The sequence below is a fragment of the Heloderma suspectum genome, chromosome 2 (genome assembly GCF_057233095.1).
Source record: "Heloderma suspectum isolate Gila_16-S chromosome 2, 16-S_ref, whole genome shotgun sequence".
Classification (NCBI taxonomy): Eukaryota; Metazoa; Chordata; class Lepidosauria; order Squamata; family Helodermatidae; genus Heloderma; species Heloderma suspectum.
In genome coordinates, this window is record NC_139459.1 from 394,497,720 (window position 1) to 394,525,595 (window position 27,876).

General features: G+C 48.3%; 1 protein-coding gene across 1 annotated transcript; it reads left to right on the forward strand.

Moving 5' to 3' along the window:
* Positions 1-27,838, forward strand: LOC146356490 (uncharacterized). Its single transcript, XM_084830148.1, is given in 9 exon segments — positions 1-731; positions 1,230-1,374; positions 1,943-2,130; positions 6,237-6,363; positions 6,876-7,004; positions 8,130-9,563; positions 10,143-10,228; positions 10,293-10,423; positions 25,405-27,838. Coding segments are annotated over 9 exon segments (5,106 nt in total). The 5' UTR covers positions 1-299.
* Positions 27,839-27,876: the final 38 nt, after the last annotated feature.

Below are 27,876 nucleotides of genomic sequence, written 5' to 3' on the forward strand. Positions count from 1 at the left end.
GAGTGTGGAAGCAATGAAACAGGCTTCGGACTGACCTTCATTTCCTGGAAAAGGGATAGGGATCTGGCCGTTGACTTTGGGGTCGGGGGAGAGGGGGAAAGAGGACGCAGCTGCTGTGGGCAGGGGAAGGGGGCTCGCTGAAAGGTTCTTCCTGCTTGGGGTGTTTAATATATCCTCACCAAGAGAAGTAAGAGCTTTAGAAGACGTGGTCTCCTCCTCGCCACCAATCCAGCCAGCCCTTCCCTCAAGAACGAAATTGGTAGCAGAGCCAGGAGATCTGAGTCCTGGTGGAGCTGAAGATGGAGAAGGAGGTGAAGATGGGAGAGAGAGACGTAGTTGGCCTTCAGGCAGGAAATGGCCCCTGGGACCTGGGGACTGGGAGCAGTGCAGAGTGCTGGGAAACCAGGGCGCAGACGCTGCTGGCGGAGGACAACTCTGCCTCCAATGAACTGCACCAGAGCTTCAGGACATTTTGCTACCGGGAGGCCGAGGGGCCCCGCGAGGCCTGCAGCCGACTCCACAAGCTTTGCCATCAGTGGCTGAAGCCAGAAAGGCACACGAAAGCTCAGGTGCTGGACCTGGTGGTCCTGGAGCAGTTCCTGGCCGTCCTGCCCCCGGAGATGGAGAGCTGGGTCAGGGAGTGTGGAGCGGAGACCAGTTCCCAGGCGGTGGCCCTGGCGGAAGGTTTCCTCCTCAGCCAGGCAGAGGAGAAGGAGCAGGAAGAGATGCAGGTGAGGAGCTTTTATCCTGAGAAATCCCAGGGGCGGGGCGGGATCCAAAGAAGGGATAGCCACCACCCCCCACTCCAGAAGTCAGTGGTTTTGAATGTGTGGATCAGGCCTCCTTAGTGGATCACAAGACCCCTGAAGGGAGGGTTGAAGTTCCAGGGAAGGAGGGGATCCTTCTTCAACCAGCAGAACAGGACTAGCACTTCTGTATTCCAAAACTGTTCTGCTAGTAATGGACATTGTCAAGACACAGGGAAACTCTGGGAGGTAGTTTGAGATGCCCAGTTCTAGTCATCTTCTGATGCCAGGGTTGAATCATCAGTGCTAGTCCACAGATCCTTATGTGCTCCCCTGGCAAGGACCCGTCTGTGAGTGTGTTGCAGGTCTTGGAAGGCAGGATAAGTTTGGAAGGCAGCCCAAGTTCAAGGAGATTGAGAAATGCTCCCCTCGGCCTTGGCCTGCCCTGTTCCTTTCCTGATCTCTCTCCCACCTTCCCGCCAGAGCCCCTCAGCCCTGCTTCAGGTGCAGGAGCCTCCAGACGTGGCCACGGATCTCCCTGCACCGAAAGAGGCTGCGTCAGACCCCAGACACAGGCCACTGGTCAGCGGGATGGTTCAGGAGGGTGACGCAGGGGCCATCTCACTGGGTAAGGAGAAATGGGCCGCGTATCAACAAGGGCTCTCTCTCCCAAATGAGCCTGGAACCTGTGGGCTGCTGTGATGTTTCCCTTGGGCCTGTGTGGGGAGGAGAGATTTCCCTCCAGCCTTGCTAACATATTTAAAAGAGGAGTTTTCTTTCAATAGATTATGGCTGTAATCATCCAAAGCAGTACGCTGAAATACGCCTAAAGGCAATGTGGAAAAGGTTTGGTTCAGACTCCTTGTAATCCGCCCGCAGAACTTTGGTAATTGGGTGGATTAAAATTAGGAGGAGCTAAACTGCAAAGTTTCTGCCAACCTAGCAGTTCGAAAGCAAGAAATTGCAAGTAGATAAATAGGTACCGCCTCGGCAGGAAAGGTAACAGCGTTCCGTGCACCTCGGTGTTCAGTCATGCCGGCCACATGACCACGGAAGCGTCTTCGGACAGCGCTGGCTCTTCAGCTTAGAAACAGGGATGAACACCGCACGCTAGAGTCAGACACGACTGGTTGGGGACACCTTTACCTTTTTTTAAACTGCAAAGTATTTTCCCACCTTCCTTGTCTTCCTCACAGGAAATGGAACAGCACTCAGAGGGACTGAAATGGCCCTGGGGCTTCCTTTGGGGCCTCCTTCCCTTTGTGGTGTCAGACATACCGTGGCTGTGCTGTCAGGTCAGGCCAGGCGAGGATCAGCGGGGATCCCCTGGATCTCTCCCTGGGCCGCTAAGGATCCGCCTTTTTGCTTCAGTCGGAATTGCATGGTAAGAAAGCATTGCAAACTACTGAGGAACCTCCAGTGAGCAGCCCCCATGAAAAGGGCAAACTCCATTTTAGGCATAATTAGAAGAGGAACTGAGAATAAAACAGCGAATATCATACTGCCCGTATACGGATCTGTGGTGAGACCACACATGGAATACTGTGTACAGTTCTGGTCACCACACTTAAAAAGGGATATTGTAGAGCTGGAAAAGGTGCAGAAAATGATCAAGGGGCTGGAGCATCTCCCCAATGAAGAAAAGCTACAACACCTTGGATAGTTTAGCTTGGAAAAATGGAGGGTAAGGGGAGGTGCATGATTTGATGTTGTTGTTCAGTCGTTAAGTCGTGTCCGACTCTTCGTGACCCCATGAACCATAGCACGCCAGGCCTTCCTGCCCTCTGCTCTCTGCCGGAGCGTGCTCAAGTTCATATTCATTGCATCGGTGATGCTATCTAGCCATCACATCCTCTGCCGTCCCCTTCTCCTTTTGCCTTCAATCTTTCCCTGTATCAGGGTCTTTTTCAGGGAGTTTTCTCTTCGCATTAGGTGGCCAAAGTATTTGAGCTTCAGCTTCAGTATCTGTCCTTCCAATGAGCACTCAGGGTTGATTTCCTTTAGGATGGACTGATTTGACCTCCTTGCAGTCCATGGGACTCGTAAGAGTCTTCTCCAGCACCACAGTTTGAAAGCATTGATTCTTCGGCGCTCAGCCTTCCCTATAGTCCAGCTCTCACAGCCATACATTACTACTGGGAAAACCATAGCTTTGATTATACGAACCTTTGTCGGCAAGGTGATGTCTCTGCTTCTTACTGTGCTGTCTAGGTTTGCCATAGATTTCCTCCCAAAGAGCAAGCATCTTTTAATTTCATGGCTACAGTCACCATCTGCGGTGAACTTGGAGCCCAAGAAAATAAAATCTGTCACTGCTTCCATTTCTTCCCCTTCTATATGCCAGGAAGTGATGGGGCCAGATGCCATGATCTTCGTTTTTTTAATGTTGAGTTTCAAACCAACTTTTGCACTCTCCACTTTCACCCTCAACAAGAGGCTCTTGAGATCCTCTTCGCTTTCTGCCATTAGGGTGGTATCGTCTGCGTATCTGAGGTTGTTGATATTTCTCCCGGCAATCTTAATTCCGACCTGTGATTCATCCAACCCGGCGTTTCTCATGATGTAATCTGCATATAAATTAAATAAGCAGGCCGACAATATGCAGCCTTGTCGTACTCCTTTCCCAATTTTGAACCAATCAGTTGTTCAATGTCCGGTTCTTACTGTTGCTTCTTGACCCTCATACAGGGTTCTCAGGAGACAGGTAAGGTGATCTGGTACTCCCATCTCTTTCAGAATTTGCCACAGTTTGTTGTGATCCACACAATCAATGGCTTTAGCGTAGTCAATGAAGCAGAAATAGATGTTTTTCTGGAATTCTCTTGCTTTCTCCATGATCCAGCAAATGTTGGCAATTTGATCTCTAGTTCCTCTGCCTCTTCGAAGGCCAGCTTGTACTTCCAGCTTGTACTTCCAGTAGTTCTTGGTTCACATACTGCTGAAGCCTAGCTTGTAGGATTTTGAGCATAACCTTGCTGGCATGTGAAATGAGCGCAATTGTACGGTAGTTTGAACACTCTTTGACATTGCACTTCTTTGGAATTGGAATGTAAACTGACCTTTTCCAGTCTTGTGGCTGCTGTTGAGTGTTCCAAATTTGTTGGCATATTGCGTGCAGCACTTTAACAGCATTATCTTTTAGGATTTTAAATAGCTCAGCTGGAATACTGTCATCTCCACTAGCTTTGTTGTTAATAATGCTTCCTAAGGCCCACTTGACTTCAGTCTCTAGGATGTCCGGCTCAAGTTCAGTGACTGCACTATCATGGCTATCAGGGACATTCAGATCTTTCCTGTATAGTTCTTCTGTGTATTCTTTCCACCTCTTCTTAATCTCATCTGCTTCTGTTAGGTCCCTGCCTTCTTTGTCCTTTATCATGCCCGTCTTTGCACAAAACGTTCCCTTGAGATCTCCAATTTTCTTGAAACGTTCTCTAGTCTTCCCCATTCTATTGTTTTCCTCAATTTCTCTGCATTGTTCATTTAAGAAGGCCTTCTTGTCTCTCCTTGCTATTCTCTGGAAGTCTGCGTTCATTTGGATATATCTTCCCCTTTCTCCCTTGCTTTTCGCTTCCCTTCTTTTGTGAGCTACTTGTAAAGCCTCAGACAGCCACTTTGCTTTCTTGCATTTTTTCTTTTTCTTTGGGAGGGATTGAGTTGCTGCCTCCTGAACAATGTTACAGACCTCTGTCCATAGTTCCTCAGGCACTCTATCAGGTCTAATCCCTTAAATCTATTCCTCACCTCCACTGTATATTCATAAGGGATATGATTAGGTCATACCTGAATGGTTTAGTGGTTTTCCCTACGTTCTTCAATTTCAGCTGAAATTTTGCAATAAGAAGCTCATGATCTGAGCCACAGTCAGCTCCTGGCCTTGTTTTTACTGACTGTGTGGAGCTTCTGCATCTTTGGCTGCAAAGTACATAATCAATCTGATTTCGATATTGATCATCTGGTGATGTCCATGTGTAGAGTCGCCTCTTGTGCTGTTGGAAAAGAGTGTTTGCTATGATCAGCATGTTCTCTTGGCAAACCTCTATTAGCCTTTGTCCTGCTTCATTTTGTATACCAAGGCCATGCTTGCCTGTTATCCCGGTTATTTCTTGACTTCCTACTTTGGCATTCCAATCCCCTATGATGAAGAGGACATCTTTTTTTGGTGTTAGTTCTAGAAGGTGTTGTAGGTCTTCACAGAACCGATCAACCTCAGCTTCTTCAGCCTCAGTGGTTGGGGCATAGACTTGATTTACTGTGATGTTGAATGGTTTGCCTTGGATTCGTACTGAGATCATTCTATCATTTTTAAGATTGTACCCCAGGACTGCTTTTCCCACCCTTTTGTTGACTATGAGTGCTACTCCATTTCTTCTAAGGGATTCTTGCCCACAGTAGTAGATATGATGGCCACCTGAATTAAATTCGCCCATGCCTGTCCATTTTAGATGGCTGATTCCCAAGATGCCGATGTTCAATCTTGCCATCTCATGTTTGACCACCTCCAGCTTACCTTGATTCATTGATCTTACATTCCAGGTTCCTGAACAATATTGTTCTTTACAGCATCGGATTTTCTTTTCACCACCAGACACATCCACAGCTGAGCGTCCTTTCGGCTTTGGCCCAGCTGCTTCACTCTTTCTGGTGCTACTTGGAAATACCCTCTGCTCTTCCCCAGTAGTATATTGGGCACCTTCTGACCTGAGGGGCTGGTCTTCCGGCATCATAAGTTTTAGCCTTGTGATAAATTCCGTGGGGTTTTCTTGGCAGGAATACAGGAGTGGGTTGCCATTTCCTTCTCCAGTGGACCACATTTTGTCAGAACTCTCCGCCATGACCTGTCCATCTTGGGTAGCCCTGCACGGCATAACTTATGTCTTCACTGAGTTACGCATGCCCCTTCGCCACAACAAGGCAGGGATGGGGAATCACGAAGGGGAGGTGCATGATAGAGTTGCACAAAATTATGCATGGTGTGGAGAATGTGGAGAGGGAGACATTTTTCTCCCCCTCTCATAATAGTACCTAGGGTCATCCCATAAAGCTGATTGGTGGGAGATGCAGGACAGATAAAAGGAAGGATTTCTTCACACAGCACAGAGTGAAACTATGGAACTCACTTCCAGAAGATGTAGTGATGGCAACCAATTCGGGTGGCTTTAAAAGGGGGTTGGACAAATTCTTGGAGGAGAAGGCTTTCAGTGGCTACGAGTCCTGATGGCTTTGTGCTACCTCCAGTATTAGAGGTAGTAATCCTATGTACACCAGTTGCTGTGGAACATGGGCAGGAGAGTGCTATTGCACTTGGATCCTGCTTGTGGGTTCCCAGTCAACAGCTGGTTGGCTACTGTGTGAACAGAATGCTAGACTAAATGGACCCTTGGTCTGATCCAGCATGGCTCTTCTTATGTTCTCCAACCATCTCACCTCTACAGTTTTTTTAGGTAGTTGCATCATCTGCTCATACTAAATGTTTACTCCTTCTTGCAGGGTCTGGGGGCCTTCGAGGAGGTGGCAGTACATTTCTCGGAAGAGGAGTGGGCTCTCCTGGATCCAAGACAGAAGGCTCTGCACCGGGAAGTCATGGAGGAAAACTATGGGAATCTGGCCTCTCTGGGTAAGGATCCCTCTTTCCCTTGGGCGATATATACAATAAGCAAGAATTGCTGTCCTCATCAGTGCCCTGTGGGGATGTCCTTGAGGACAACAATGGCTGGTCCATCTTCCTGGGATGCTCATTCAAAAAATGCATTAGTCACTGTAACGGAAGAGCGAGTGGAGGAAGGATTGACAGCTGAGTCCAGAATGGTATTTTGGGTGGCAGTTGGAGGACGCCACTTAGAAGGAGGACAGAGACAGTTCGGGAGACATCAGAGAGAGGAGTTGCATCAGGATGGAGAGAGACAGTGAGAGGAATTAGGGGCCAAAGTAGTTCATTAGTGAGTAGACTCAGAGATGGGGTGTGACTGAGAAGGCAGGGGCGAAGCTATTGAAAGCAGAGATGTGGGTGTTAGGCTTGTGAACATCATTGTTACCACTCATCATGTATTCTTTCTTCTGAATGTTGATCCATTAAATGAATAAATGTATGTGTTTAGATACCTATTTCTCTGTTTCTCCCGTCTTAAGCAGGGCTTCCTGTTGCCAGGCCTGGCTTCATCTCCTGGCAGGAAAACGTGGACAATCCCATGTGGTGGCGGCATGTCCCCTGCAGCCAGGAGAGCACAGGAGGGACAGTCTTTGCACCATTTAGTCCAGGTGTGGGCAACACCCAGTCCCTGAACCACATGCAGCCCCCCCGCCCACCTGTTACCCTAATAAAAAAAAGGTTTCTGAGGGGAAAAAGGCAGCTCTAGCAGGTATGGAGCACCCACACAGCCAGGTTTAGCTTGTTTCCAAACAGGCTGGATGCAACCGTGGTAGCGGTTGTAGAGCCACAGAGAGTTTACCACTGGATTTCAGTGGCAAACTGGCGATCTTGGCCTTTTATTCCAGCCACCCCATAGCGCCCCACAGACTGCAGCCCACGCCAGGGGTTTTGGGGGCCAAATTGGCCCCCAGGCCCCCGGATGCTGCCCACTCCTGATCTCGGCCCTGGCCATTTACTGCTGCTGCGGTGTGAAGGAGAGGGGGCCCAGCTCTCATCTTTTGAGGAGAGGGGAGAAGAGGCTTCTCTGCTGTGGCCCCGTGACTGTGGAACACTCTCACTACCCAGATCTGCTGACTCTTGCTGGCGTTCGTTGGCCCAGGCACTTTGGATTGGTTTATGAACCCAGGTGGCATAGCTGCTTCTTTTAGCATCTTCTGCCTTTGTTGTTGTAGTTTCTGGTGGCTTTATTAGGATTTTAAAATCATTTTAAATTTAAAATATGCTGAAGTGCAGGCATATTTTCAATGAATAGAGATGCTAGCAACTATCCTGTTGAGAAGAGGAGAATCAGTTCCATCAGTTGGAGTCCTGGTACCGGTATTTGGTTCATGGGAGTCCCGGTATGATCTCTGAGGATATGAGGCATAAGCCATGGTGTACCTAGGCTCACTGCCTCTGGTACTGGAGATAGCACATAGCCATCAAGACTAGCAGCCATTGATCGCCTTTTCTGCCTGGAATTTGTCCAGCCCCCTTTTAAAGCTGTCCAACTTGGTGGCCATCACTACATCTTGTGGAAGTGAGTTCCGTAGTTTAACTCTGCGCTGTGTGAAGAAGTCCTTCCTTTGATCTGTCCTGTTTCTCCCACCAATCAGCTCTTGGGATTTTTTTGCAATGATCCTTTGATATATACTCTCCCTGGATTTTGTATTACTAACAGTGTTTCATTGCATTTGTTCCCTTAATTGTGGAGAAATTCCTCCCTGATCATGTTTCTTTTTTGCTTCTTTCAGATGATGGGAGGGAGAGCAATAAAGAGGGTGAAAAGCACAGTGTGAAAACTGAAGAAAAACAGAACATCAAAGCCATTGCTTTTGAAAGGGCTGACTTCCATGAAATTCCAGTGCTAAAGGAATGTTATGAAGGAAGCAAAAGGAATATTCACAACACAGAGAACCTGTTAACATCCTTGGAGTGTGAAATGAGTTCTAGCCAGCAGATATATCTTATGAATCATCAGAGATATCACACAGAAGAGAAAACATATAATTGCTTGGAGTGTGGAAAGCAATTCTTTTGCAGCTCAGACCTTAACTTGCACCACAAGTTCCACAAAGGAGAGAATCCTTGTAAGTGTTCAGTGTGTGGAAAGAGCTTCCGTCAGAGGAAATATCTTAAGTCACATCAAAGAATCCACAAAACGGAGAGACCCTATAAATGTCTAGAGTGTGGAAAAAGTTTCAGCCAGAGCTCAGTCCTTAAAACACATCAAATCATCCACACAGGAGAGAAGCCCTACAGATGTTTGGTGTGTGGGAAAAGCTTCAACCACAGCTCAAACCTTAAAGCCCATCAAAAAATTCACACAAGAGAGAAGCCCTACAAATGTTTGGAGTGTGGAAAAAGCTTCAGACATAGCATAACCTTTACCTTACATCAAATAATCCACACAGGGGAGAAGCCCTACAAATGTTCAGTGTGTGGAAAAAGCTTCAGCCAGAGCTCAAATCTTAAAGTACATCAAAGAATTCACACAGGGGATAAGCCCTTCAAATGCTCAGAGTGTGAAAAGAGTTTCAATAATAGCAGAAGCCTCAATTCACATCAAAGAATTCACACAGGAGAGAGGCCTTACAAATGCTTGGAGTGTGGAAAGAGTTTCAGTCATAGCATAAGCCTTACCTTACATCACAGAAACCACAGAGGGGAGAAGCCCTATAAGTGTTCAGAATGTGGGAAAAGCTTCAGCCAGAGCTCAAACCTTAAATCCCATGAACGAATACACAGAGGGGAGAAGCCCTACAAATGCTCAGTGTGTGGCAAAGCTTTCCGTGATAAGAGAAGCCTAAAATCCCATGAAAGAATTCACACAGGGGAGAAGCCCTATAAATGTTTAGAATGTGGAAAGTGTTTCAGTGCTAGCAGAAGCCTAAAATCCCATGAAAGAATTCACACAGGGGAAAAGCCATATAAATGTTTAGTATGTGGAAAGAGTTTCAGTGCTAGCAGAAGCCTAAAATGCCATGAAAGAAGGCACACAGGAGAAAAGCCCTATAAATGTTTAGAATGTGGAAAGAGTTTCAGTGACAGCAGAAGCCTAAAATCCCATGAAAGAATTCATGCAGGGGAACAGCCCTATAAATGTTAAGAATGTGGAAAGAATTTAAGTGATAGCAGAAGCCTAAAGTCGCATCAAAATATATAAACAGGTGAGAAGCCATATAAATGTTCAAGGGACAGGAATGAGCTTCCAGCTCCCATTGAATTATATCAACAGGGGACGAGCCCTCTAAGGGAACAATCCTGTGGCCACTAGACAATGTCTAGAGGGCCATAAGATATGCTTATTTCCGGGAAATGACGTCGGAGCCTGCTCTCCAAGGTCGGTTCCCAGAAAATCGACCTCCCCCCTCGTCCGTGCTGCCCCTTAGGCAGCGCGGAGAAGCATCAGCCTCTGCGATTGGAAGAGGAACGCAGAGTGACTGAACAGGGGCGTTCCGGGGGGCATTCCGGGGCGGGGAGAGCAGTGCTGCACATACAACACATCCACTATGTCGTACAGCAGCTTCCTCTCCTGGTCGGCCCCCCCACGACTAGACAGCCATTTTCGGCTATCTAATCGGGGGCGGGGGGCCAACCGGGAGGAAGCTGCCGTACGACACATTGGATGTGTTGTATGCGCAGCAAAAAATTGCAAGGCAGGAGAGGCGAGGAGGGAACGATCCCCCTCGTGCCTCTCCCGCCTTGCTTTGGCTAGGCGTCCGCCTCCGAAGTTCAGAGGCGGCCTCCTATCTTGAAAGGATCGCGCTCTAAATGTGGAAAGAGGTTCTGACAGAGCACAGACCTCAACTCTCATCAAAGAATTTACCCTGGGGAGAAGCCACATAAATGTGTGGAATAAATTTCCATCAGGGTGGTCAGATTCGGTTACATTAAAGGATACAATAACACTCAAGAAACTCCCTGAGTGTGGAAATAGGTTCAATTAGAGCACAGAGCTTAAAAGTCATAAAAGAATTCACACCAGGGAGAAGCAGTGCAAATCCCCTAAGTGTGGAAAGCAATTCCATCGCAGCGCATACCTCAAATTATAGCAAAGGATCCACACGGAGAAATACAGTAAATTTGAGCAATTACTCGAATATGCAGTACATCTCCATGTGCAGCACATCCCTTTCCTTTTAGAAATATGCAAACTTGGGAGAAAGGGTATAAATAGTTAAGAGTAAAGTGTATTTGACCCACCAGAACTGAATATCCAATGGGAAATTCACGCAAGGGACCATCTATATAAATGCTGAAAAGATGGCAGATACTTCCATCAACATGCCTGAATGTAGCCACTGAAGCCCTGTTGGAGCCAGCTTCTTCCCCGGTGACTGAGTAGTCTTGCCAGTGGCCACCCACTTTGTAACCTGGACTGAATAAACGTTGCCTCACACTGTGATAGTCCAAACTGCCACGTGGAAAGACGCCTGTCTACAGACACCTGGCCAAGAGACATTCTGTGTGAGACAAGACTCCATATGGGAGCGGAATTCTGTATTTTGTTCCTTTAAATTTTGCACTGAGAGGGTTTTGTAATGTCCCCATGCTGTCAGCTTTGTGCAAGACTGTTTAAAGGAAGGCTCTGCAGCTGGATGCTTCCGTGCCTACTCCTTCTGTCCCCCTGCCACCTTCTTTTCTCTGTCGTACGAGCGGAATCAGACCGGCAGCTTCTCCCATCCAGCTTTCTGATTTGGGGAGGTGCATTTTCACCCAGCAAGGAGGAGATGGTGATTCACAGACTCCAAGAGCATCACTCAGTGTGTCAGTTTGGGGGTTGCAAATCAGGTGCTGTGAGGGCATGGTCCTTAAAAGCAGCTTAGGGTGCAACCCTATGCATATTTAGACAGAAAGAAGCCCTACAGCTTCCAGCATTCCCCACTCGGCATGGCTGACTGGGGAAAGCTGGGAGTTTTCGGCCTTTTTTGTGTCGAAACCTGCATAGGGTTGCACCCTTAATGTTTGCTTATTTATTTATATAAAGTACTGTCAGTATGAGGAGGCAATATGTTACAGCCAGAAATTCGCTAATAGCAATATGGAGATGTGGCAAAATCAAACTGCTGTAAGGTCACTAAAAGGCGCAGTCCTATGCAAGTTTAGACAGAAGAAAGGCCTACAGCTCCCAGCCTGCACCAGCCAGCCATGGCTCTGACTAAACCATGCTGGCTGGGGAATGCTGGGAGTTGTAGGACTTTTTTCTGTTGCAACCTGCATAAGAGTGCGCCCTTAAGGTCTTTTAATATAGTAAAAGGCTAGGAAGCTTGTCTCAAGGCCTGTAATGTTATGTTGTAGAGGGCCTCTATGAGGAGAGAAATATCAGTTCTTTGGGTATTTTTGTTAACATGCACCTACGATGGGAAGGTGGGATTTCCATTTTGTAAATACATAAATCTGGGGCCTCCAAGAGATGCCTGACAGGCTCCCCCCATCTCATTATTTTTATTTTAAATTAATACTTTTTAAAGTGAGATATTGGCATGCTGCCAAGTGATCGGGCTGTCCTGCAGCTCCATCTTTATTTGGGTTCAGAGTGGTTTTGTGTTTTAGAGCTTAGGCCAGATTCTACCGTATACTTAGGTTCTTGGACAAGACAGCTTTCTTCTAGTCTCACCAGTTTGTCTTCTGGGAAATGAGTGTTTTATGACCGGCCATGTCCATCGCAGCAGCTATTTTATGAATGAGCAAACCACATTCCATGCCAGCCATTTTGTGAGAGTGCCCATGCCACTCTAAACTTCAAATGTGCCCCCCCCCCAAAAAAAAAAGCCTGGGGAGCCTGACATAAATAAATACCAGGGTACCGCAGAGATTAAATTCCTGCTTCACACCCTCATCAGTTTCATAAAGCTGATCTTTCTGGCCACCCGCTGTAGGAAGAGACCCACAGCCCACACCCTTCAGGGAACTCTTCCTAATCTTTCAGAAGAACATAAGAAGAGCCATGCTGGACCAGACCAAGGATCCATCTAGTCCAGCGTTCTGTTCACATGGTGGCCAACCAGCTGCCCATGGGAAACCCACAAGCAGGAGATGAGTGCAACCCTCCCTCCCATATTCCTCCTGAACTGGTCTAAATAGCTATATTGTCCCTGATGCTGAAGGTAGCATATAGCCTTCAGGACCAGTAGCTATTGTTAGTCCTCTCCAGGCATTTGTCCAATCCCTTTTTAAAGCTGGGGCCTTGAAGAGGTGATGAAGGGAAGAGGGGGCTCTCCCTAAGATAACCCCTACCTCACCTCAGCCTGTCTTAACTCTGAGGGCACCTCCAACTTTCAGACAATAAAAGACTTCTTTAGAGAGAAAGACAACACTGGCGGTTTCCCTCAGCCATTTGAACATCCACCCCAATGCAAAGTTTTCTCTGTGAGAGTGTGGCTGTGTGTGTGTGTGTGTGTGTGGAAAAAATCCCCCCCAAAAGTGTTTTGTTTCCATGTTCCTTTTAATATTTTGAAATTCAAATAAAGTTCCAAATGTTATTTGCAAACGTCTTTGTAAGAACCACAATCCCCATAAAGCCCCCCATAACACTTCCCCTCCCCTTTGACTGTGTTTTTCCCAATATTGATTCCTGGTCTTCACCCCCAGCCCCTAAATAGGAATGTTGTTATGATGCTCTACCATGGAGAGGTGTTTCTGCTGCAGCCCATCGCCATCTGCTCTGCAAAGGAGGAAAAGTGTCGTACGTTAGACCTCGGGGTAATGGTACTCAGGCTCACTCATCGGTATACACGTGCATATTTAAAGATATTTAATGATTTCAGATGTTTCGGCATTGCGTACTTCCATGGTAAAACAACCAGAACAGGATTTGGATTTCAGGATTTGGGCCGGAGGACCCGGGCAAGGTGTGGAGAGTAGGTTGTAAGCAAGGACAATTTGTGACATTGCACAACATGATTACTGGTCATGGGGGCGCATTTGGTAAGGCATCGACATTCGCTTCCAGTTTCCTGGCTTGGTGGACTTAGGGGCAATATGAGATAGCCTTAACGCTCTCGTCTTAAACTGGCAGGTTTTTTTGCTCATTGATGATTGAGTCAGTTTGTGTTCCCTGCTTTTGTGGTGGTGAGGCACTTGTGAAGTTTTATTTACTATTTGTGTTTCACTATTTCATTAGAGCAAAATTGTCCCGTTACATTATAAAAGCGATAAAAGAAAAATGAGGAAAATCATGATGTTCTCACCTGGAGACAAAGTGAGAGCGTTATTTAGGCGGGGGGGCCAGAAATGGAGGGCCAGGATTGGGAAGGCCTCTTCTGTCCCCTCTTCCCAGCGAGACCTGCCAGCCTTTTCTCCCTCGCTTCTGCCCACATTCTCTCCCCCTCTCTTTCCCTTCTGCCTGGCCAGAGGAAGGCAGCCTGCGTGTTTCCTCTCCTTCTCCCAAACCCACTTGGAATTCACCAGAACCTGCAACCGAGCTGAGACCCTCAGAAGCTACTTGGGCTTCACAGATGCCCCTCACTGTTCCCTGTCCGTGCCTCACAGGGGCAATTCCCTGCCTCAAGGCCTGCTGAGCCTTGCTCCATCAGAGGTGAGGAGCAAATGGCTTTGGCAGGTCACTTCCTCCCCTTTCCTCCAGTTCCCTCTCTAGGACTTCAGATTCAGCCTATTATTATTATTATTATTATTACTACTACTACTACAACTACTAATCTCGCCTTCTTCCCAATACTGGGACTCAAAGTGGCTTTACAACATTAAAATTTGTACAGTTAAAACCTATTGATAGAAGTATACAGAAGTTAAAAAATATAATTAAATCATCAATAATATTAAAATTATATAAAATACCAAATGTTAAAAGACAACAAGAAATATAACCATAGTATCCATCCACCATATTCTCACAGGTCCAGACTAGCTATCCCCAAAGGCCTGCTGGAACAAAACAGTTTTTACATGCCTGCGAAAGCATATCAAGGAGGGTGCCACTCTCGCCTCCCTGGGAAGGGAGTTCTAGAGCCTTGGGGCAGCCACTGAGAAGGCCCTTTCCCACGTTCCCCCCAGACGTGCCTATGATGGTGGCAGGACCGTGAGAAGGGCCTCCCCTCAAGATCTCAGGGCACGAGATCTCGGGCTCTCAGGGGAGAATACGGTCTTTCAAATAACCTGGACCCGAGCTGTATAGAGCTTTATAGGACAGGACCAGCGCTGTTAGCCTTTTTTGACTGCGGCTCAGAAGTTCAAATATGCTGCATGTTCCTGGGATGGAGGAAAAATCAAAGCAGCCATTAGACCAGGCAGGGATTTGTGTGTGTGCGCGCGCGCCCTCAGTGCCATCCTGGACTCTGAGAAGAATCATTTTTGTTTCGCTAAAGATCATTTTTAGCTTGTCTGCTATAACTAAGAGCAAGGGTCAGATGCACCCTAGCAACGGGCCTGAAGAAAAGGGGAACCTAAGCAAAGGAACTTGGAATGCTTCCATAATGTGCCAGACGTTTCCTGGAACATATTCGCTCACTTTGCCAACGGTTGCTTTCTAACTTTGCTGGTTGTGGAGTCTGCGAAAGCTTTGCAATAAAGCAGTCCTAATTTAGAATAATCATATGATTAAGAAACTGCTGTGCATAGCAGATATTCTATGGTTTTAATGTTCTATATATTTTAAATTGTTTTATTGTGTGTTGTTTGGTTTTAATTTTTGTGAACCGCCCAGAGAGCTTCGGCTATTGGGGGGTATAGAAATTAAATAAATAAATAAATAAATAATATTAGATGCCATAGCTGCTGATATACTGTGATTGGTCCTCAGGCCGTTTTTTCCCTCAGGTATATGAATGTGTTGTTCCGGAAGGAGGGTTGTGGTTTCCCCTTTGCTGGTGGCCAACCTTCATGCATGAATAAAGGATTTGTGTGGCCTCCAGCCTCATTCCTTATTGAGCAGAGAACCCGACAGAGAATACGGTCTTTCAGATAAGCTGGCCCCGAGCCCAGCCGTATAGGGCTTTATAGGACAGGACCAGCGCTTTTAACCTTTTTTGACTGTGGCTCAGAAGTTCAAATATGCTGCATGTTCCTGGGAGGGAGGAAAAATCAAAGCAGCCATTAGACCAGGCAGGGATTCGCACGCGCGCGTGTGTGTGTGTGTCCGTGTCTCCATGCGCAGGAAGGTGGGGAGGTTTGGATGCCCTCAGTGCCATCCTGGACTCTTTCCAATCTTAGTGAAATCATGTACCACAGTGCGAAAAAGGGGGCGTTGGGCAATGGAGGCTGGTAGCTCCTATTTCAGTGGGGCAGTGAATCTGCTCTGGGTCTCAGCCAGAACTCTAAAGGAGCTCTCCAAAGTGCTGAACCCAACGCCCACGGTGGGTTCAGCACCTTGTAGCGCTCCTTCAGAGTTCTGGCTGAAGTCCAGGGAGGATGCACCGCCCCACTGAAATAGGAGCCACCAACCTCCACTGGCTGAAATTAACTTTTTTTTTAAAGCCTGGGAGAATAAACATCACTTACCTAGTGCCCCCCAAATTACATTTATGGGAACTGGAGACAGCCCTATGGGGAAGCCTCCTGCCTCCCCATTCCAGGCAAGAGCTGCCTGTCTTTAGTCTCCGCCTGCCTGCCTGCCCCTGCCCCTTCTTACACGCCTCCCCAAATCCGTCCTCTCTCGCTTTAACCCTTCATCTCTCCGGGCAGCAAAGAGGACGCCCCGTCGTTCACCGCTAAAGCAAGAGAGAATCCTAGAATCAGACTAGTATGGTTGGAAGGGGCCCACAAGGCCATCGAGTCCAGCCCTTTGCTCAATGCAGGAATCCAAGTCAGAGCATCCCTGACAAGTGGCTGTCCAGCCTGGTCTTGAATGCTTCCAGTGTGGGAGAGCCCACCACCTCCCTAGGTCATTGGCTCCATTGTCGTATTGCTCTAAAGGACAGGAAGTTTTTCCTGATGTTCAGCCGGAATCTGGCTTCCTGTCACTTGAGCCCATTATTCCGTGTCCTGCACTCTGGGATGATCGACCTTAGATGGCTCTTTTAGAGTTCTGACCGGTTCTGATTGGAACCCAGAGCGGGTTCACTGCCCCACTGGCATCGGAGCCTCCAGCTGCCACTGGATGCAACCCCTCACTCCACTCACTCATAGTCAAGTCAGGCACCACCACGTAAAAGGGGAGGGGGCGTCTGCTTTGCATCCCAGGTAAATCCGAACTGGGGATTAAGGGGGGGGGGAGTCCGGATGCCTAAAATGGCGCTGGGAAACAGCAGCCCCCCCTCCAAGGGATCCAGGGAATGAAAAAAATGCATTGGGGTGCAGTGGGGGGGGGGCGGAGGAGAGGGAGATGCAGGTGGGGCGTGGGAGGGAATTGTGGGGGTGGAGAAGCTCAGACAATGAATGGAGGCTGCGGTGGATCAATGGAAGAGAGAGCTGCTCTCTTTTGCACTCTCGCTCTCTCTCACACACACACACACACACACACACACTTTGGTTACCCATGCTTCGTGGAAGGACAGTGTGAAAGCCGGAACAGAATTTCACAGAATAGGCCAGAACAGCCCCTTCATATGGAAAAACCATGCCACAAATACCGGCATGGGTTAGAAACACTCGAAAACAATATTTTAGGACCAAAACCCTAGCAATATTGTACTATTATTAACCCCATGATGCCCGGAACACGCCTGGAACAGAAGGGAATGGTCCGGAACGGCCACGTCCCAACGGGCCGAATCAACCAAACTCACCAGACACACATTGCTTCAAGGGACTGAGGCGATAAGCCACAAAATGTCCACAGAAACTACTTTCCCGGGGCATAATCCGCATTCCGTGAAACAGGCCGGAAAATGACAGTGGCGAACCGAATTTGGCTCAGTTCGCTCACTCAGAAGCTGCCATTCCGGGCTATATCCCTACAACAGTTTGTGGCTTGTTTTGCAAACTCGGAAGTTGCTGTTCTGGGCCGTTTGGGCGGATGTGGACGATGGTCCAGAACGAGGATTGGAACGTGGTTTCTGTGGCTGATTGCATCAGTCCCTTGTTGCAGTGAGGTGCGGCTGGTGAGTTGGGTTCCTTTGGCTCGCTTGGAAGTGGCCGTCCCGGCCCATTCTGCAGAACACGGACGATGGCCCAGAACCGGTATCGGAACGTGGTTTTTGTGGACGTTTTGTGGCTTGTTGCGTCCCTGCCACGGAGTTACGTGTGACTGGTGAGTTTGCTTGACTCAGCTCGCTTGGAAGTGTCTGTCCTGGCAGGTTTTGCAGAATACACACGATGGCCCAGAGCCGGTATCGGAACGTGGTTTGTGTGGGCGTTTTGTGGCTTGTTGCGTCCCTGCCACGGAGTTACGTGTGACTGGTGAGTTTGCTTGATTCGGCTCGCTTGGAAGTGTCTGTCCTGGCAGGTTTTGCAGAATACACACGATGGCCCAGAGCCGGTATCGGAACGTGGTTTGTGTGGGCGTTTTGTGGCTTGTTGCGTCCCTGCCACGGAGTTACGTGTGACTGGTGAGTTTGGTTGATTCAGCTCGCTTGGAAGTGTCTGTCCCGGCAGGTTTTGCAGAATACACACGATGGCCCAGAGCCGGTATCGGAACGTGGTTTGTGTGGACGTTTTGTGGCTTGTTGCGTCCCTGCCAAGGAGTTACGTGTGACTGGTGAGTTTGCTTGATTCGGCTCGCTTGGAAGTGTCTGTCCCGGCAGGTTTTGCAGAATACACACGATGGCCCAGAGCCGGTATCGGAACGTGGTTTGTGTGGACGTTTTGTGGCTTGTTGCGTCCCTGCCAAGGAGTTACGTGTGACTGGTGAGTTTGCTTGACTCGGCTTGCTTGGAAGTGTCTGTCCCGGCAGGTTTTGCAGAATACACACGATGGCCCAGAGCCGGTATCGGAACGTGGTTTGTGTGGACGTTTTGTGGCCAATTGCGTCCCTGCCAAGGAGTTACGTGTGACTGGTGAGTTTGCTTGATTCGGCTCGCTTGGAAGTGGCCATCCTGGCCTGTTCTGCAGAAGACGGACGATGGCCCAGAACCGGTATCGGATCGTGGTTTGTGTGGGCGTTTTGTGGCTTGTTGCGTCCCTGCCACGGAGTTACGTGTGACTGGTGAGTTTGCTTGATTCGGCTCGCTTGGAAGTGGCCATCCTGGCCTGTTCTGCAGAAGACGGACGATGGCCCAGAACCGGTATCGGATCGTGGTTTGTGTGGGCGTTTTGTGGCTTGTTGCGTCCCTGCCACGGAGTTACGTGTGACTGGTGAGTTTGCTTGATTCGGCTCGCTTGGAAGTGGCCGTTCTGCTCCCGCTGTGTTGTGGGCAATAAAAGCTTACTAATAACAGAATGTTATTAACAGAATATTAACATTAGTAATTACTAATGGACTATCGCGAGGGTTCCGGCCTCCAGCGCTCCCGTTCCTGGCGGGCTTTTCCAGTACAAGGGGCCGCTCCGGCCTGCTCCGCTGCGCCCCGCGCCGGCCCGCGGCCCCTGCGGGCGCGCCTCCCTCCGCTCCGCGCGGCAGCTGCTTCCCGGGGGCTCCGGCCCGGGAACGCGCGACAGGCGCGGCGACCGCGGCTCGCGGCCCGGGGCGGGGCGGGGCGGGGCGAGCGGGCGGGGCCCGGCCGCTGGCGTCGGGGCGGGGGCGCGGCTGCGGCGGGCGGGGCTGCGGGGAAGGGTCTCCGGCTGGGGCGCGTCCCCGTCGCGCGCCCGGAGACCTCCCCAGGACGCCCCGCCCGCCAGACCGGGGCAGCGCAGCCGGGAGGCCCGGAGCCCCGGCGGGGGCGAAGGGGAGATGGGCGCGGCGGGGAAGGGCCCCCGGGCCCCCGGGAGCGCGAGCAGCGCGGCGCGCCGGGAAGCCGGGGCGCAGACGCTGCTGGCGGAGGGCAGCTCTGCCTCCCGTGAACAGCACCAGAGCTTCAGGGGGTTCCGCTACCGGGAGGCCGAGGGGCCCCGGGGGGTGTGCAGCCGACTCCACAAGCTTTGCCGCCAGTGGCTGAAGCCAGAACAGCGCACCAAGGCTCAGATGCTGGACCTGGTGGTCCTGGAGCAGTTCCTGGCCGTCCTGCCCGCGGAGATGGAGAGCTGGGTCAGGGAGTGTGGGGCGGAGACCAGTTCCCAGGCCGTGGCCCTGGCGGAAGGGTTCCTCCTGAGCCAGGCGGAGGAGCAGGAAGAGATGCAGGTGAGGAGCTTTTATCCTGCGCAGTCCCAGGGGCGGGGCGGGATCCAAAGAAGGGACAGCCACCCCCACCCCACCCCACTCCAGAAGTCAGTGGTTTTGAATATCGTTGAATCTGACTTGGATTCCTGCACTGAGCAGGGGGTTGGGCGCGATGGCCTTGTAGGCCCCTTCCAAGCCTGCTATTCTGTGATTCTCTGAATGTGTGGATCAGGCCCTCCTCGGAGGGAAACAAGACCCCTCAAGGGGAGTTTGAAGTTCCAGGAAAGGAGGAGATCCTTCTTCGACAGGATTAGCGTTTGTATGTACGAAACCTGTTCTGCTAATACTGGATGTTGCCAAGACACAGGGAACCTCTGGGAGGTAGTTTCAGATGCCCAGTTCTAGATGGCTTCCAGCGCCAGGGTTGAAATCTCCAACGTCTCGCGCCAGGGTTGAATCATCAGTGCCAGTCCACAGATCCTTATGTGCTCCCCTGGCAAGGACCCGTCTGTGAGTGTGTTGCAGGTCTTGGAAGTTTAGAAGTTCAAGGAGGCTGAGAAGTGCCCCCTTGGCCTGCCCCGCTCTTTTCCTGATCTCTCTCCCACCTTCCCGCCAGGGCCCCTCAGTCCTGCTTCAGGTACAGGAGCCTCCAGACGTGGCCACGGATCTCCCTGCGCCGAAAGAGGCTGCGTCAGACCCCAGACACAGACCACTGGTCAGCTGGATGGTTCAGGAGGGTGACACAGGGGCCATCTCACTGGGTAAGGAGAAATGGGCCGCCTATCAACAAGGGCTCTCTCTCCCAAATGACTGGAACCTATGGGCTGCTTTGATGTTCCCTTTTGAACCTGTTTGTGTGTGGGGGGAGACATTTTGCTCCAGCCTCAGCAACATATTTAAATGAGGAGTTATCTTTCAATATGAGCCAACAATGTGATGTGGCTGCAAAAAAGGCAAATGCTATTTTGGGCTGCATTAATAGAAGCATACCTTCCAAATCCTGGCAAATACTAGTTCCCCTCTACTGAGCACTGGTTGGGCCTCATCTGGAGTACTGTGTCCAGTTCTGGGCACCACATTTTAAGAAGGATGCAGACAAACTGGAGAGGGTTCAGAGGAGGGCAACAAAGATGATCAGGGGACTGGAAACAAAGCCCTATGAGGAGAGACTGAAAGAACTGGGCATGTTTAGCCTTGAGAAGAGAAGACTGAGGGGAGATAGGATGGTGCTCTTCAAGTACTTGAAAGGTTTTCACAAAGAGGAAGGCCAGGATCTCTTCTCGATCATCCCAGAGTGCAGGACACGGAATGGGCTCAAGTGACAGGAAGCCAGATTCCGGCTGAACATCAGGAGAAACGTCCTGACTGTTAGAGCAATATGACAATGGAACCAGTGACCTAGGGAGGTGGTGGGCTCTCCCACACTGGAGGCATTCAAGACGAGGCTGGGCAGCCATCTGTCAGGGATGCTCTGACTTGGATTCCTGCATTGAGCAGGGGGTTGGACTCAATAACCTTGTAGGCCCCTTCCAACCCTGCTGTTATATGATTCTATGAGATTATGACTGTATGTTGAAATATGCTGAAAGGTAAAATGGAAAACGATTGGGTCAGACTGCTTGTAATACACCTGGAGAACTTTGGTAATTGGGAGGATTAAAAATTTTGTTTATTCGCTCAGTCGCTTCCAACTCTTCATGGACCAGCCCACGCCAGAGCTTCCTGTTGACCGTTGCCACTCCCAGCTCCCCCAAGGTCGAGTCCATCACCTCCCGAATATCATCCATCCATCTTGCCCTTGGTCGGCCCCTCTTCCTTTTGCCTTCCACTTTCCCTAGCATCGGCATCTTCTCCAGGGTGTCCTGTCTTCTCATTATGTGGCCAAAGTACTTCAGTTTTGCCTTTCATATCATTCCCTCAAGTGAGCAGTCTGGCTTTATTTCCTGGGGTACAGACTGGTTTGATGTTCTTCTAGTCCAAGGCACTCTCAGGATTTTCTTCCAACACCACAGCTCAAAAATCAACGATTAAAATCAAGGATTAAAAATAGGAGGAGCTAAACTGCAAAGTGGGCCGCGGTGGCTTAGTGGATAAGACGCTGAACTGCAGACCGGAAGGTCGGCAGGACAGCAGTTTGAGACCCGAGTGCTGCGTGACGGAGTGAGCTCCCGTCTTCAGTCCCAGCTTCTGCCAACCTAGCAGTTCGAAAGCAAGAAATTGCAAGTAGATAAATTAAGTACCACTTCAGCGGGAAAGGTAACAGCGTTCCGTGCACCTCGGTGTTCAGTCATGCCGGCCACATGACCACGGAAGCGTCTTCGGACAGCGCTGGCTCTTCGGCTTAGAAATGGAGAAGAGCACCACACCCTAGAGTCGGACACGACTGGTTGGGGACACCTTTACCTTTTTTTTTAAACTGCAAAGTATCTTCCCACCCGCTTTGTCTTCCTCACAGGAAATGGAACAGCGCTCAGAGGGACTGAAATGGCACTGGGGCTTCCTTCTCTTTGTGGTGTCAGACATACCGTGGCTGTACAGGTCGGGGGAGGATCAGCAGGGATCCCCTGGATCTCTCCCTGGGCCATAAAGGATCTGCCTTTTTGCTTCAGTCAGAATTGCATGGTAAGAAAGCATTGCACGCTACTGAGGAACCTCTGGATCCTACAGGAGAACTTCCAAACATCTCACCTACTGTCTTTTTCATTGTTGCATCATCTGCTCATACTAAATGTTTACTCCTTCTTGCAGGGTCTGGGGGCCTTTGAGGAGGTGGCTGTGCATTTCTCGAAAGAGGAGTGGGCTCTCCTGGATACAAGACAGAAGGCTCTGCACCGGGAAGTCATGGAGGAAAACTATGGGAATCTGGCCTCTCTGGGTAAAGATCCCTCTTTCCCTTGGGCGATATATACCGTAAGCAAGAATTGCTGTCCTCATCAGTGCCCTGTGGGGATGTCCTTGAGGACAACAATGGCTGGTCCATCTTCCTGGGATGCTCATTCAAAAAATGCTTCAGTCACTGTAACGGAAGAGCGAGTGGAGGAATGATTGACAGCTGAGTCCAGAATGGTATTTTGGGTGGCAGTTGGAGGACGCCACTTAGAAGGAGGACAGGGACAGTTCAGGAGATGTCAGAGGGAGAGGGAGTTGCATCAGGATGGAGAGAGACAGTGAGAGGAATTAAGGGCCAAAGTAGTTCATTAGTGAGTAGACTCAGAGATGGGGTGTGACTGAGAAGGCAGGGGGGAAGGTATTGAAAGCAGAGAAGTGGGTGTTAGGCTTTTGAACATCATTATTACCACTCATCATGTATTCTTTCTTCTGAATGTTGATCACTAAATGAATAAATGTATGTGTTTAGATACCTATTTCTCTGTTTCTCCCCTCTTAAACAGAGCTTCCTGTTCCCAGACCTGACCTCATCTCCTGGCAGGAAGAAGTGGAAAATCCATGTGTACATGGCTCTGAGGAAGGAGAGAGAACAGCAGGTAGGTTCTGGCAATGTGTCATGGGGCCCTCTGGCAGGCGTATCAGTCTATGACTGGGTTCACACCACACGCTAACCCACCCTCAGTGGTTGACTGTGGCTTGTTGTTGAACTGTGGGTTAGTGTGCTGTCTGAATCCAAGACATATTCCTTATAAGCTGTGTGGCTTATTTTTCTTGAACAAGCCCCCTTGAGAACCCATGTTGGGTCATTCAGGGTGGTTAACAAGCTACACTGCATGGTTAACAAGCGACCGACAACATGCTACCCCATGGTTCAACCACACCCCACACTCAACCACTGAGCATGGGTTAGCGTCTTGTGTGAACAGCCCCTGGGTGTTCTCCAGGCAATTTACTTCTGGACAAATGCCACCCATTGAGAGATCTGTTGGGGAAACGGCCAGGGAATAGCTGGGGGGCCTCTGGTGGCTGGGGAAAAAGGGGGTAGTTTGTGTTTAAAGCATCAAAAACATCCAGAGCGGAGTGAAAGCAACTGAATTGCCATCACCACCCATAATCCCACCCCCCCAAGGCAGACTCTATGTTCGGCATAATTAGAAAAGGAATTGAGAATAAAAATGCCAATATCATACTGCCCCTGTACAAATCTATGGTGTGACCACACTCAGAATATTGTGTACACTTCTGGTCACCACACCTAAAAAAGATATTGTAGAGCTGGAAAAAGGGCAGAAAAGGGCAACTAAAATGATCAAGGGGCTGGAGCATCTCCCCTGTGAGAGACGGTTACAACAGCTGGGTGTTTAGCTTGGAAAAAAAGGAGGGTAAGGGGAGGCATGATCGAGGTCTACAAAATTAGGCATGGTGTGGAGAATGTGGATAGAGAGACATTTTTCTCCATCTCTCACAATACCAGAACCCAAAGGGGTCATCCCATGAAGCTGATTGGTGGGAGATTCAGGACAGATAAAAGGAAGGACTTCAGACAGCACGGAGTTAAACAATGGATGTGTAAGTGTGGTGCAGACATATTTTCAATGAATAAAGATGCTAGCGACTATCCTGTTGAGAAGAGGAGAATCAGTTCCGTCAATTGGAGTCCTGGTACCGGTGTTTGGTTCATAGGAGTCCCGGTAGGATCTATGAGGATGTGAGGCATAAGCCATAGTGTACCTAGGCTCACTGCCTCTGGTATTGGAGGTGGCACATGGCCATCAGGACTACTAGCCATTGATCGCTTTCTCCTCCAGGAATTTGTCCAGTCCCCTTTTAAAGCCATTCAAATGGGTGGCCATCTCTACATCTTGTGGAAGTGAGTTCCATAGTTTAACTCTGCGCTGTGTGAAGAAGTCCTTCCTTTGATCTGTCCTGAACCTCCCACCAGTCAGCTTCATGGGATGACCCCTTTGGGTTCTAGTATTGTGAGAGATGGAGAAAAATGTCTCTCTATCCACATTCTCCACACCATGCATTATTTTATAGACCTCTGTCATGTCTCCCCTGACCCTCCTTTTCTCCAAGCTAAAGGCATGGCTGTTGATGAGCCCCAACCCCAATTACATTTTGATTTTTGTGAACTCTCAGGCCCTATGTTGATGGGCCCTCTGCTACACCTAAGTAAGCCTTTTGGATACCTCTGCGTTTAGCACTTTTAACAGGGCCATTTGTGAGATGTCTGGCTGCTATTTCCTACACTATGCAGCTGTGAGGAACTGGCTGCTGATGGTGTTATCTCTACTCTGATTGCATTGGAAAATTTGATCCTATCCAACTCTGGCTTCAGTGTTTAACCCAGTTGATACTAAGTTGGATCCAGACTTAGTCAGGCTTAAAGCAGACCTAGTGTAGCAAGTAAGTGATGCTTAACTTAAGCCCCCTTGATTTCAATGGGACTATTAAGGTTTGATCCAATTTAAGACATTGGATCCAATTTAAAATGTTATAATATTTAAAATGTCACATTTAAAATGTTATAATAGTTAAAATGTTATATTTAAAATGTTACAATTTAACAGTTAAATTTATAATGTTATAATCTTACATTTAAAATATTTATTTTAAAATGTTACAATATTACAATAATTTAATAGTATTGTTTGTCATGGCTGCAATATTATATTTTGGAAGAAGTTAGTACTGGATTGTTTTTGCAATGATCCTTTGATATATACTCCGTCTGGATTTTGTATTACTGACAGTGTTTCATTGCATTAGTTCCCTTGAATTGTGGAGAAATTCCTCCCTGGTCATGTTTCCTTTTTGCTTCCCTCAGATGATGGGAGGGAGAGCAATGAAGAAGGTGAAAGGCACAGTGTGAAAACTGAAGAAAAACAGAACATCAAAGCCATTGCTTTTGAAAGGGCTGACTTCCATGAAATTCCAATGCTCAAGGAATGTTATGAAGGAAGCAAAAGGAATATTCACAACACAGAGAACCTGTTAACATCCTTGGAGTTTGAAAAGGATTTTAGCCAGCCGATATATCTTACGAAACATCAAAGATATCACACAGAAGAGAAAACATATAATTGCTTGGAGTGTGGGAAGCAATTCTGTTGCAGCTCAGACCTTAACTTGCACCAGAAGTTCCACACAGGAGAGAATCCTTGTAAATGCTCAGTGTGTGGAAAGAGCTTCCGTCAGAGGAAATACCTTAAATCACATCAGAGAAACCACAAAATGGAGAGGCCCTATAAATGCCTAGAGTGTGGAAAAAGTTTCAGCCAGAGCTCAGTCCTTAAAACACATCAAAGAATTCACACAGGGGAGAAGCCCTACAAATGTTTGCAGTGTGGAAAGAGTTTCAGTCATAGCAAAAGCTTGATCTTACATCAAATAATCCACACAGGGGAGAAGCCCTACAAATGTTCAGAGTGTGGAAAAAGCTTCAGCCAGAGCTCAAATCTTAAAGCACATCAAAGAATTCATACTGGGGTGAAGCCCTTTAAATGCTCAGTGTGCAGCAAGGGTTTCAGTGATAAGAGAAGCCTAAAATCCCATGAAAGAATTCACACAGGGGAAAAGCCCTATAAATGTTCAGAGTGTGGAAAGAGCTTCATTCACAGTAAAAGCCTTACCTTTCATCAAACATATCACACAGGTGAGAAGCCCTTTAAATGTGAAGAATGTGGGAAAAGCTTCACTCAGAGCTCAGTCCTTAAAACTCACCAAAGAATTCACACTGGGGAGAAGCCATACAAATGTTCAGAGTGTGGGAAAAGCTTTAGCCAGAGGATAAGCCTTACCTTACATCAAAGGAACCACACTGGAGAGAAGCCCTATAAATGTTCAGAGTGTGAAAAAAGCTTCAGCCAGCACTCAAACCTTAAATCACATCAAAGAGTTCACACAGGATTGAAGCCCTACAAATGTTTGGAGTGTGGAAAGAGTTTCATTCATAGTAAAAGCTTGATCTTACATCAAATAATCCACACAGGGGAGAAGCCCTACAAATGTTCAGAGTGCGGAAAAAGCTTCAGCCAGAGCTCAAATCTTAAAGCACATCAAAGAATACACACAGGGGAGAAGCCCTTTAAATGCTCAGAGTGTGAAAAGAGTTTCAACGATAGTAGAAGCCTCAATTCACATCAAAGAATTCACACAGGAGAGAAGCCCTACAAATGTTTGGAGTGTGGAAAAACCTTCAGTCATAGCATAAGCCTTACCTTACACCACAGAAACCACAGAGGGGAGAAGCCCTATAAATGTTCAGAATGTGGGAAAAGTTTCAGCCAGAGCTCAAACCTTAAATCACATGAACGAATTCACAGAGGGGAGAAGCCCTACAAATGCTCAGAATGTGACAAGGTTTTCAGTGATAAGAGAAGCCTAAAATCCCATGAAAGAATTCACACAGGGGAGAAGCCCTATAAATGTTTAGAATGTGGAAAGAGTTTAAGTGATAGTAGAAGCCTAAAATCCCATGAAAGAATTCACACAGGGGAAAAGCCCTATAAATGTTTAGAATGTGGCAAGGGTTTCAGTGATAGCAGAAGCCTAAAATCCCATGAAAGAATTCACACAGGGGAGAAGCCCTATAAATGTTTAGAATGTGGAAAGAGTTTCAGTGATAGCAGAAGCCTAAAATCCCATGAAAGAATTCACACAGGGGAGAAGCCGTATAAATGTTTAGAATGTGGAAAGAGTTTAAGTGATAGCAGAAGCCTAAAATCCCATGAAAGAATTCACACAGGGGAGAAGCCCTATAAATGTTCAGAATGCGGAAAGAGCTTCATTCATAGTAAAAGCCTTAGCTTTCATCAAACATATCACACAGGTGAGAAGCCCTATAAATGTCAAGATTGTGGAAAAAGCTTCAGCCAGAGCTCAGTCCTTAAAACTCATCAAAGAATTCACACTGGGGAAAAGCCCTACAGCTGTTCAGAGTGTGGGAAAAGCTTCAGCCAGAGCATAAGCCTTACCTTGCATCAAAGAAACCACACAGGGGAGAAGCCCTATAAATGTTCAGAGTGTGGGAAAAGCTTCAGCCAGACTTCAAACCTTAAATCACATCAAAGAATTCACACCAGAGAGAAGCCCTGTACATGCTCAGAGTGTGGAAATAGTTTCCGTGACAGCAGAAGTCTAAAGTCGCATCAAAATATACACACAGGTGAGAAGCCATATAAACGTTCAAGGGAATGGAATGAGTTTCCAGCTGCCGTTGAATTATGCACATAGGGAACAGGTCCTCAGAGTGCTGCTAAGTGTGGAAAGAGGTTCTGAGAGAACACAGACCTCAAGTCTCATCAAAGAATTCACCCTCGGGAGAAGCCACATAAATGCTCAGAGTGTGGAATGAAGTTCTGTCAGAGTCATCAGACTAGGTTACGTCAAACAATACAAAAAAGGGATGAGCTGGGAGACCCATTCCCGCTCCATCCGACTAGCTCGTTTCTCTTCTTTGAGCCAGTGTGTCTGTGAGTCTCCTGAATTCCAGCTGAGTGTTCTGGGTGTCAAGA